Source organism: Phoca vitulina, unplaced genomic scaffold (genome assembly GCF_004348235.1).
Source record: "Phoca vitulina isolate PV1807 unplaced genomic scaffold, GSC_HSeal_1.0 scaffold30, whole genome shotgun sequence".
Classification (NCBI taxonomy): Eukaryota; Metazoa; Chordata; class Mammalia; order Carnivora; family Phocidae; genus Phoca; species Phoca vitulina.
Window position 1 is genome coordinate 995,134 of NW_022589733.1, and position 12,921 is coordinate 1,008,054.

The window sequence follows — 12,921 nt, forward strand, 5'->3', positions numbered from 1 at the left end:
TACACATGGCAGAATTTACAGAATACAGGATATGATGGATTTGCCTTAAAATAACCTAAGGGGGGCTGTGAATGGAACTAGTAGGTGAGTATGTATGATGACAGTGTTGAAACTGGGTGGTAGTATGGGCACAAGGAATTTTATTAATCTATACTTTTGTAGATGTTTAAAATTTTTCAAAAAAAGTAAAAAAAATGTCAAGGTAAAGAGCAATAAATGACACAAAGGAAGATATATTGATAAAAGCTGTGAAGTAACATGGACAAGAACAACTTTTAAAATTAAGCAACAGAGAACCTATCAGTGGTGACTGAGAAAAAGTGGGATAGGGAATGAAGGTCAGGGAAGGTGAGAAAGAGGGATAAGGGGCACAAAAATTTTCGTTATGATATATATTTCATTATATTGGTATTTTTTATATATATCCATTTAAATATATGTAGTGTATATATATGTACAACATATACATAACATCAAACTGAATATAATCATTATGTACAGTTTATTGCATGTCAAATTATACTGCAATAAAGCTGTAAGAAATAAAAATAAAGCAATACTGGGGGTGCCTGGGTGGCTCAGTCATTAAGTGTCTGCCTTTGGCTTAGGTCATGATCCTAGGGTCTTGGGATCGAGCCCTGCATTGGGCTCCCTGCTTGGCAGGGAGCCTGCTTCTCCCTCTTCCTCTGCCTGCCACTCCCCTTCGTGCTCTCTGTCTGTCAAATAAATAAACAAAATCTAAAAAAAAAAAATAAAGCAATACTGGTAAAAATGCAAGGAGTTTCTGGTCTGACATGTAAAGAGCTTGAAGTCATGACTCCTGTCCTCACAAAAGCAACAAAAAAAGCTGAAGAAAGTAAAAAGCAACTCTCCTTAGATTCAGAGAACTGAGGTCACAGGGCAAACTGCTACCCTGAAAACGGGAGAGAGGGGTGGATACAGAGAATCAATCACAGCTTACTGGGAGCGGAGGCCTAGAAGCAGGAGACTGAAACTGGAGCCAGTATGCTAGGACACTTAAACTGTAATTGAGAAATTGCTGGAAGCTCAATATGAACTAGCTTGAGAATTCAAAACTCTGGGGGAGGGAAGGAAGCAGTCTTAGAGGAGGCCCACATAAAAGTTTTACCTCCAGAATTCCACCAGATTCTTGGGGGAAGACTGGAAAACAAAACAACTCTCATGCTTCTAGCATACGAAGGGGAAGTAAGCATTCTGAAATATGCCCAGATCTCTTTATTCTTAACACCTTGCCCTCAGGGGAAAACTATTACCAAAACTTTACCAAAGCTTAAGTGACTTGGGTTCTACCAAAACCTTTCCAATCTGGGGGGAAAGGAAATGCCTAACTTTAGCCCCCTCTCACCTTCCTGTCCTGTCTTAGGGGGAGGGGAAGCTAAGAAGCACTTGAGAACGTCACATCCCAGGGACACAGGCTCACTAAAAGTCCAAGACCTAATCACAGGACTATAGGATGCATATTCTACCCCTGTTCCTTATCACCACATCAATGGGCTCCTGTCTAATAATGGGATTACAGCTAAAAGCATTGCAAGCCTCAGACTCTATTTAAGTATAAGTCTGTAGGGAAACACAAAGACAACAGGGGAGACAAAAAGCCAATTTAGAAAAATGCTGCCTCTGAGAGCACAGCTACCACAAACAGAAAATACAGTTGTTAGAGTTATCCTCGCCAGATAGACATAAAACCTCATAATAAAGGCCCATCTGCGTCAGTTCTGGCTTTCAACAGAAGATTTCAAGGCATGCTAAAAGGCAGAAAACAAAGTTTGAATAGAGAAAGCAAGCATTGGTACCAGACTCAGTTATGGCAGGAATGTTGGAATTATCAGACCAGAAATTTAAAATAACTATGATTAATATGTTAAGAGCTCTCCTGGAAGAAGTAGACAACATGCAAAAATAGATTCATATAAGCAGAGAGATGGAAACTCTTTTTTTTTTTTTTAAAGATTTTATTTATTTATTTATCAGAGAGAGAGAGAGAGAGAGAGCACAAGCAGGGGGGAGTGGCAGGCAGAGGGAGAAGCAGGCTCCCTCCTGAGCAGGGAGCCCGATGCAGGACTTGATCCCAGGACCCTGAGATCATGACCTGAGCCGAAGGCAGAGGCTTAACCAACTGAGTCACCCAGGCGTCCCGAGATGGAAACTCTTAAGAATCAAATAGAAATGATACAAATAAAATACTATAATAGGAATGAGGAATGCCCAGACACAGATGAATAAAGAATCAGTGAGCTTGAAGATCAACAGAAACTTCCAAAACTGAAACACACAGAGAAAAACTAATGAAAACAAGAAAAATACCTAAAAATCTATACCTATGCATATCATATTCAATCAGCAGAAAACCAAAGACAAAGAGAAAATCCTGAAAGTAATCAGAGAAAAAGAATGGGAGGAAAGAGGACTAGGAATCTATATAAGACTGATACAATTAAGAATGCTTATTTCAGGGGCGCCTGGGTGGCTCAGTTGTTAAGCATCTACCTTCGGCTTAGGTCATGGTCCTGGGGTCGTGGGATAGAGCCCCGCATCGGGCTCCCTGCTCTGCAGGAGGCCTGCTTCTCCCTCTCCCACTCCCCCTGCTTGTGTTCCCTCTCTTGCTATGTCTCTGTCAAATAAATAAATAAAAATCTTAAAGAACCCCCCCCCCCCCACACCTCAGTATTTATATTTAAAAAAAAACAATGCTTATTTCAGGTTGAAGACCATGAACCAGTTGTGGTACCAATATGCGAAGCTGTTTATTTTTTTCCTTCAGAAATGCCCAGGAGCCTAGATCTAGTACTGAACAAGGTAGATAGCTGGACTAACCCAGGGCTGTAATTCTGCTAGGGAGGCATAGTGGAAGGAGAGTGCTTTATGGGAGTTAAAAGCAATGGCAGGAGTGAGGCTCTGTATGGCAGCTAAAGGAGGAAGGTAAAGGCAAGAGGTCAAGAGACTAATGGTCTTAAAGATGTACAGGTATAGTAACGGGAGAGGGCTGGGAAAATAGGTTGTGGTCAGATAGCTGAATGGACGGCATTATAATTTCAAAAGTAAAATAGTTCTGGTAGATAAGGTCCAGAGTGTGGCCTGAGATTTTCAAAATGGAGATGAAGGAATTTGGGTGGGATTGGTTTCTGACTTGAATAATTCTTTCCTCTCTCCATGTATCAGATAGGTTGCCTGTATCAGGTGGGAGCATACTGGCAGCAGAAGAGCTATTCAACTCATAAATCAACTCAAGTGGTAAAGAATATCACATTAGATGCATTTACCCTCTTAGTCTCACACAGGGTCATACCTAAAATAATACTTTCTGCCATGATCAAGTGGATCTAATGTCAATATGAAGAAGGCCCACTTTTTCATAAAATAATAATAATTTTACAAGTGGGCACACATTTGATATATGGAAAACTGGGGAAGTATAGTGTGTATTTGTTTCTTTTAGGTTGTCATAAAACTGTGATCTATGATATCAGTGGGGAAGGAAAATGATCTATGCGAAGGTAGTTCAACATCTGATCTGAACTTCAAAGAAAGTAATAAACGGATGAATGGGAGGCAGATGTGTCACCTGCAAAAAAGCCCAAAGGCGTTGGACTGTTAGTGTAATCATTGTAAGAACAGCTCTGCATGCTGAATTTTACTTACATGGCTTTCTAAATGATTCTGTTCTCCCTACAATTAAAATTCCTTTTATTTTAAGATAAAGAGAATGGAAGCATTATTGATCTTAGAAGTATAACCTGCCTTATCATGCAGCCTTTCCTATCACCTTTTCTGCCAGAACTTGTGGGTAAAATGAGTGGGTTCCATTTCAATGTTTTAAAGTTCTTTGTTTGATCATGTAATGAATATGGTCAGTGATAGAAAGGAAGAGGAACAAAAGGTCTGAACATTTCACAGACTGGGTAGACAATACCTGAATAACCAAATTAATTTTAGCCTCTGATTAATTACATCTATACTTTAAAAAATTTTAAAAAACAGATTTTATTTTTTAGAGCAGTTTTAGATTCACAGCAAAATTAAGGGGCAAGTACAGAGATTTCCCCTATATCTTCTGCATTCCCCTCCCCATAGTCTCCCCCACTATATATCTACCTTTTTTTTTTTTTTTAATTTTTTTTATTGTTATGTTAATCCCCTATATCTACCTTTTTATAATGATATGAAAGCGGATGGATTTGACCAGGCACTTACATACATTCATAATGGATATGGTGATGCATTGTCTAGATTTTCTCTTCAGGACTGAGGCACTTATTTCCTGAGCTGCTCCAAGTGTTGGCTGATGAGAGTTCACAGCTGGGTTCCTACCTGGAAACTGTTTTCGGCCAAAGGGAGCTGGCTCCTACCAATTATAAACCTTTCCTGGGGACTGCATGCACGCAGTGTCTGACTGATAGAGGAATACAAAGGCCTGGCTCCTCTGCCTCTATTTGGGCCATCTCTGAAGGGCCATCCTAGCTTCACAGCTCCCCATGCATCACAGACCAACTTCTTCTGCTAATCTTCCTTTCCTTACTACTTCATAGCTGTTGCTCCTGAGTTGAGTCTAAATTAAGTCTCTGCATGCAAATCTGGGTCAGGGTCTGTTTCCATGTGTCTTAAATATGTAATTTCCCAACCATACACACAATGTTGGTCATGTAGTGCTTAACTGGGGTAGTAAAAGTATGATGCTATTATCAGAACATCTAGCTTTGTGTTCTAGTTCCACTCCTTAATAGCTCTATGACTTTGGGCAATTTAATTTTTCTGAGCCTCAGTTTCCTCATCTTTACATGGAAGTAATTCCTTATGAAACAATGGTTACTATGAGGACCCAAGCAGGGATATACCAACACATGCGGGAACATGCACACACACACACTCAAAATATAATGTAATATTCTTATTACGATTTACATGAACTGGCAATTTCAAAAACTAAGCCTAATTATTTTTACACTTCGTTATTTCACTGAAACATTCCATTAGACAGTAAGTCAATATTAAGACTATACAAAAAAAAAAAAAAATTCATTGTCTACTATATGCTTGACCCTGTGCTATGTACCATGTATACAAAGATGAGAGCTTTCTTGACCTCAAGGGATTCCAGTCTAGGGTAGAGAGGCATTTAATACAAACAGAAGTGAGTTCAAGTATTATATATGCCAAAATGGCAGTAGTATGCCCAGAAATAATGGGAGGGGTGCTTATTTTTCCAAGGTATCAGAAAAGGCTTCATAAAGGAGGTGAACCTTGAGGTGAGAGTTTTTTAGACAAGGTATCTTATTCCTTGTAAAAAGTAAAGTTCTTTTGAGCACTGAAGAATACTTTCGTCACTTCTAAATAATAACAATTTGAGTGTAACCTATAACTATTTTGTGTATATATACCATGCAGGGAATTTTCACAGAAAATTTTACAACTGAGAATTAAGTTTACTTACTGTTATCTTACGAGGACAGTCATTAGAACAGAGACCGCTGAGAACTGTGGAAAAATAAGAAAAGGCCATTATTACTGTTATAGCCTAAGCTTATATTTAAAGTGAACTCTAACTTCCCCTCCTATAATCTATTAATATGCTCTACTGAGTCATAATCACAAGCAGAAACCAATTCAATTCCTTTAGATATGAGTAAATCAAGTTTCTGTTGTTCACTTTATACCGATACTTTAAAAGCATTTATTAAGCAGTTAAGATGCTGTTTTGTGAAATATATAGGTGAGATAATTAATTAGAGTCACATCATACCATACCTACCGTTAGTTCTATTTTCCAAGTGGTTAGCTAAATTCCAAGGATGACTTAGATTCTGACAGAGAAGTGCCAAATGCAAACCAATTAAAATGTATACTGAGAAAAACACATTTAGCATTCTGTATTTCAAATTAGACTTTCTCCACTTATCTAGTCAAAGTTTCTGGGTCAAAGATTTTGGGCACCCTTGATAACTATTATGGAGAACACAACTATAAAAGAATTGATGGGTTTATAACAAGTATACAAAAATAATTTAATGACACGTTTATCCTATAATCACCAAAAAAGGAAAGGTTAGAATGTCTGAATATTCTTTGTATAAGTAACAGTTTTGAAATATAATTTTATTACCATCCCTTCATGTGAAGTGCGATCTTTGAAGGAAGTGGACATTATATGCTATTAAGTATTCTATATGTTATGCATTAAAGAGAGATGGCTGACATTTGTGCTCAGTAAGCATGAATTATCTCAATAATAATTATAAATATTTGTTAATTCAAACATATCCATAGGAAAAAGGTATCTTACATTTATTTATATTCTATGAATGTGAAATGACAATCATTATAACAGAAATACTTAGGCTGGGCATATAAAGTATAGACAAAGTTTATAAAGTATATATAAAGTATATACAAACACACCAAAAAAATGAGCATGATATACTTCATCACAAAGGAAGATACCTGCTCATTTGCTATAGTACAATTACACGAACTACAATCTGAGGAAACACTGAAATAAATGTTTTACATTTGCAAAACAGTTTTCAGTGTTTGTTTCTTACCCAGCACAGTACCTGGTTCTCACTCTTTTATTCTCCCAGCTTTCCATGACCTAATTTCTCCCTCTCCTTTGTTTCTCTTCCCTGAACTCCAGGCAGATATTGGTACTTCTTTTTTTCTTGTCACAAAATATTTTCATAAACTTAATTTAAACAATATCTTGCTGAATAATTATTTTCTCACAAGTCTATCTTTGTACTAGTATGTAAGCTCTGCATCATTTTATTATTTTCTCAGGTTCTAACCCAATGTATTTGCTCAATAAGTACTTGTTGAAGGAGGAAAAAGATGGATTATTCAATAAATGGTACTGAATAATTGGCTACTTGGAGGAAAATAAAGTTAGACTTTAATTCAACACAAAAAATTACATTTGGCAAGGACACAAATAATATAAGGAACTCTTAATATTTTAATAATAGAAAGACAACCCAATTAAACAATGGGCAAAGGATCTGAATAGGCATTTCTCCAAAGAAGATACAGAGATATACAAAGCTCATGAAAAGATGTTCAGCATCATTAGCAATCAGGGAAATGGAAACCAAAATCACAACGCAATGCACATTTGCAACATCCAAGAGGTGGAAGTAACCCAAGTAAATGTCTGAAGAATGAGTGGAAATAAATAAAATGTGGTATATATATACAATAGAACATTATTTGGCTTTAAAAAGAAATCCTGTCACATGTTACAACATGGATGAAACTTGAGGACATTATGCTAAGTGAAACAAGCCAGTCACAAAAAGACATACTGTATGATTCCATTTATATAAGGTATCTAAAGTAGTCACATTCATACAAACAAAAAGTAGAATGGTGGTTCCCAGGGGTTAAGGGTGAGGAGAAGAGAGGTGGTTGTTAAATGGGTATAGAGTTTCAGAGTTGCAAGATGAAAAAGTTCTGGAGGTCTGTTTCACAACAATGTGAATATACATAACATTATTGACTGCACATTTAAAAATGGTTAAGATGGTAAGTTTTATTTATTTATTTTTTAAAAAGATTTTATTTATTTATTTTGACACAGAGAGAGAGACAGCAAGAGAGGGAACACAAGCAGGGAGAGTGGGAGAGGGAGAAGCAGGCTTCCCGCTGAGCAGAGAACCTGATGTGGGGCTTGATCCCAGGACCCTGGGATCATGACCTGAGCCGAAAGCAGATGCTTAACGAGTGAGCCACCCAGGCGCCCCAAGAGGTAAGCTTTATGTTACGTGTTTTTTTTTAACCACAACAAAAAACTGGTTAAGATGGTAAAAAAACAAAACAAAATGAAATAAACTCCGAAGACACCATTTCACACCCATTAGGATGGGTATAATCAAAAAGTCAGATAATAACCAATGTTGGTGAGGATGTAGAGAAATGGGATCCCTCACACGTTTCTGGTGGGGATGTAAAATGGTCTAGCTGCTTTGGAAAACAATCTGGCAATTCCTTAAAAGGGTAAACATAGAGTTCCCATTTAACCCAGCAATTCCATTCCTAGGTATATCTCAAGAGATATTAAAATAGAGAAATTAAAATATATGTCCACATGAAAGCTTGTACATTAATGTTCACAGCAGTATTATTCATAATAGCCAAAATTCATCAACTGATGAATGGATAAACAAGATGTGGTATATTCATATAATGGAATATTATTTGGCAATACTACATGGATGATCTTGAAAACATTATGGTAAGTGAAAGAAGTCAGTCACAAAAGACCATACTTTATATGATTCCATATATAGGAAATGTCTGGGATAGCCAAATCTATGGACACAGAGAGTAGTGGGCCTAGGGCTGGGGTGGGTTGGGGTGGGAATAGGGGATTGAAGGTGATTACTAAAGGGCATGGGGGTTTCTTCTGTGGTAATAAGCATTTCTAAAATGGATTGTGGTGATGGTTGCACAATTCTGTGAATATGCTCAAAGCCACTGAAGTGGGTGAATAGTATGGTATGTGAATTATATCTCAAAGCTGTTACAATACAAAAAAGACATAAAAATTTACAAAACTAATGACAAGGGGGTAAACTTCCTTTTAAACAAACATTACAAAGCCATACTGTTGCTCATATCCAAAGAGCTTCTAGGTATGCGTTCAAAGATGATAATCCAATAGAAAACAAAGGATATCAAAGCAATATCCAGAAGAGAAAATGCAAATAATTAAAGACATAAACAAAAACATTCAACCTCACCAGTTAGGGAAAAAACAATCAATTTTATACCTAACAGGCAAAAAAGAGAAGACCAAGAAAAATGTCTGTAGGAAAAACAATAAAATCAAAGATAAATGACAAACTAGGAAAAATATTTGCAGCACATAAAACAAAGGATTAACTTCCCTAATATATACTACAGTGCATTTATAAATGAGACAATGAAAAAAGACAAGGACTAAACGTTTGTAGAAATAAAAATACAAATGACTCTTAGACATATGAAAAGATGCTGAACTTTACTCAGCATAAGAAAAATGCAAAATAAAAGAGAAAATACCTTTCACTTACGTGATTGGCAAAATCAAGAAGTTTAATAACCCATTGGTTGGTGAAGGTGTTAGGAAATACGCATTCTTATATACTGTAGATAAAAGGGTAAATTGATACAATTTCTATGAAGGGCATCTGTTAAAATAAAAAAATGTTTACTATAAAGTTCAAAACCAGGCAGAATTAATCTGTGGTGTTGGAAATTAAAACAGTGGTTACTTTTAGGCAAAGTGGGTTAGTAACTAACAGGGGAACATGAGGAAGCTTCTGGTTGCTGGTTATATGTGTTTCTTGATCTGGGTGTAATTACATGGGTACATTTTATTTTGTGAAAATTTACAGGCTTGTGTACTTAGGTATACTTTTCTGTATGTCTATTTCAATAATTGTTTATTTAAAACATTCACATGTTATTTTTTAATAATGCCATTTTTAGAAATTTATCCTACAGGATATTCTCTGTGGCATTATTTATAATAACAACAACAAGGGATTGAATAGCCTTGATATCTTTTTAAAAGAACTCATTAAATTATGTTGTATCCATACTACGTGGTACTATTCAGTAGTTAAAATATTGAGGCAATTCTAGATTATACTGCTGTGGTATAATCTCCAAGATATGTTGTTAAGTGAAGAAAGCCTAGAACAATCATTTATGTAAAATAAAAGTATATACACATATATGCTTGTATATACATAAAATATCTTGGAGAAACACAAAAGAGTTGTCTTTGGGAAAAGGAATTGGACCAGTGGGAGATGGGTGAAAGGGAGACTGACTTTTTACTATTTACTCTTGTATTTTTTTCATAATTGGCATGTATTACTTATCTTAAAGACCAAATTTATTAATGAAATAAAAATTTAGAGCTCTCAGATGAATAGGTACTAAATTGACAGTGTCATATGCTGGTGGGAATGTAAATGCCTGTATCTTTTGGGAATGGTAATTTGGTATTATTTATTAACATTAAAAACACAGCCCCTCAACTCACTGATTTCATGTCTGTGAAATATTGGAAACCACCTATGTATCTACTGAGACAAAATACTAGGTAAATTGTGGAACATGTACAGTGTTATGGAATGACATGGAGCTATTAAAAGAATGAAGGACATCTGGGCTCTTTCTATATTCTGGCTATTGTGGACATTGCTGCTATAAACATTGGTGTGCATGTGTTCCTTCGAATCAGTATATTTGTATCTTTTGGATCAAAAAAATGACATCTTGCCATTTGCAATGACATGGATGGAACTAGAGGGTATTATGCTATGCGAAATAAGTCAGTCAGAGAAAGACAAATACCATATGATTTCACTCATATATGGAATTTAAGAGACAAAACAGATGAACATAGGGGAAGGGAAGGAAAAATAAAAAAAGACAAATCAGACAGGGAGACAGACCATTAAAGACTCTTAACTCTAGGAAACAATCTGAGGGTTGCTGGAGGAGAGAGGGGTTGGGGGAACTGGGTGATGGGCATTAAGGAGGGCACGTGATGTGATGAGCACTGGGTATTATATGCAACTGATGAATCACTAAATTCTACCTCTGAAACTAAATTAAATAAGCTCCTCCTTCACTCCCCCCACACCCCCAAAGAAGAATGAAAGAGACCTGTAACTGCTGACTTGAAAGAGTGTTTATGCTCTCTTGCTAAGGTAAAAAAACAAGACGCAGGCAAAAATGTTTAGTAAGATTCTATTTACAAATGTATGTGTTGGATGAATCTCACAGACATAATGCTAAGGTAAAGAAACCAGAGGCAAAGAGTATAATACTGTATGCTTGCTGTTATATGACATTCAAAATAGGGAAAATGAATCTGTGGTGACAGAGATCAGAACAATGGATATACTTTTTCAGGGAGTATTGACTGGGTTGGGGGACCTTCTGGGGTACTGCAAATATTTTATCTTGGTCTGGGTGTGAGCTATAAGGAGGTATACCTATGTAAAATTTCACCAAGCTGTAGACTTTTACCTTTTTTCCTCTATACACCCATCACTATAACCATTCTTATCACCTCACACCTACATGCCAAGGTGGTGACCCTGGATCTGACCTTTTCATTATGTACATCCATATTTTTTTTCCCCCTCTGAACATTGCTGCAAAATTTATATTCTTAATTCACACAGTTATGTGAACAAAGAAAGGATCAATTTGATGAAAAATGTAAGGAGTAAGTGTGATCATTTTATGTGTCAACTTGACTGGACCATGGGGTTCCCAGATAATTGGCCAAAAAAATTATTCTAGATATTTCTGTGTGAGCAGTTTTGGATGAGATTAATATTTAATTGGTAAAATGAGTAAAAGAGATTGCTCTTCATAATGTTGATGGGCCCCATCCAATCAGTTGAAGGCCTGAATAGAACAAAAGTCTGACCCTCTCCTAAGTAAGAATTCTCTGGCCAGATGGCCTATATATTAGAATATCAGGTTTTCCTGCCTGACAAACTCTCTCTCCCTCCCTCCCTGTCCTTCCCCCCCCCTATATAATTGGTTTTGTTTCTCTGGAGAACCCTGACTAATACAGTAAGTTTCTGCAATTATTGGATCACTGACAATCTTCTCTTTGCCATAAATGCCCATTCATCAATGGATACCATCAATATTCTCCCTGAAGGTGAATTAATTTCTACTTCTTACTATCTGCTCGTTCTCTATTCCTGTGATCATGGCCTTCCACCTGGAATGTTGTGCCACTACCCATTTTGGTTGTTCCATCTTTCTGGAACTAGGTTCTCACCTATCATTTTCAGAGAAGCCTTCTTTGATCTCAATAATCTTATAGCACATATAATTCAAGTATAAAGCACTTTTCACTGTTCTTTAGCTATATTACATGCATACATCTTCCTCTTGCAAGTAGACAGATTCCTGTTAGCAATAAATGCTTGTTATGTAAATGGTAGTTTCCAAAACCACCTTCACACACACACACACACACACACACACACACACGTGCACACACATATTTTGTAACAGCTTTCAGATATAATTCACATTTTGAGACAGCATTAACCCATTTACAGTGTCCTATTCAGTGGTTTTTAGTGTATTCCCAGAGTTGTGCAACCATCACCATAATCACTTTTCATCACTTCTAAAAAGAAACCCTGTACCCTTAGCTATCATGCCCTAGTCCTCTTATTCCCACCCTCAGCCCAAAGCAACCACTATAATTATCTACTGTGTCTACATACTTCTCTGAATATTTTGAGGATATTATAGAAAAAATTCAAAAATGTAGAGAAGAAAATAAAAATCACTTGTGATCCAACCATCCAGATATTCTTACCAATTTGTTGTAAGATAGCACACTGTCATACTGAATGTGTCCCCCCAAAGTTCATAGATTGAGTTCTAACCTCTGGTGCTGTCATACTTGGAGATGGGGCCTCTAAGGAAAAATTAAGGTTAAATGAGTTTTTAAGGGTGGAGTATTGATCTGATGGGATTAGTGTCCTTATAAGAAGAGACATGAGAGAGCTTGCTCTCTTGCTCTCTCTCTCTCTCACTCACTGCATGCACAAAGTGGAGGTCATGTGAGTACCCAAGGAGATGGAGGCCACCTATAAGCCAAGAGGCCTCAGAATGAAACCTACTTTGCTGGCACCTTGATCTTGGAATTCCCAATCCCCAGACTATGAGAACCAAATTTCTCTTGTTTAGGCTGCCCAGCCTGTGTACAGTACTTTGTTATGGCAGCCTGAGTAGACTAATATACATACTTAAAAAATTTACATATGTGAAATCATGCTACACATAATTTTGTAATCTTCTTTTTGGTTAACATAATACAATCTTTTCCTACATTATTAAATATGCTTCTATCACATAACTACATGGTATTCC

General features: G+C 36.6%; 1 protein-coding gene across 1 annotated transcript in view; it reads right to left on the reverse strand.

Moving 5' to 3' along the window:
• Window positions 1-12,921, reverse strand: part of ITFG1 (integrin alpha FG-GAP repeat containing 1) — a 317,151-nt gene that overhangs the window by 83,756 nt on the left and 220,474 nt on the right. The window contains exon 13 of the mRNA XM_032424181.1: window positions 5,453-5,496. Coding sequence (XP_032280072.1) covers window positions 5,453-5,496 — 44 coding nt within the window. The remainder of the gene's footprint in view (window positions 1-5,452; window positions 5,497-12,921) is intronic.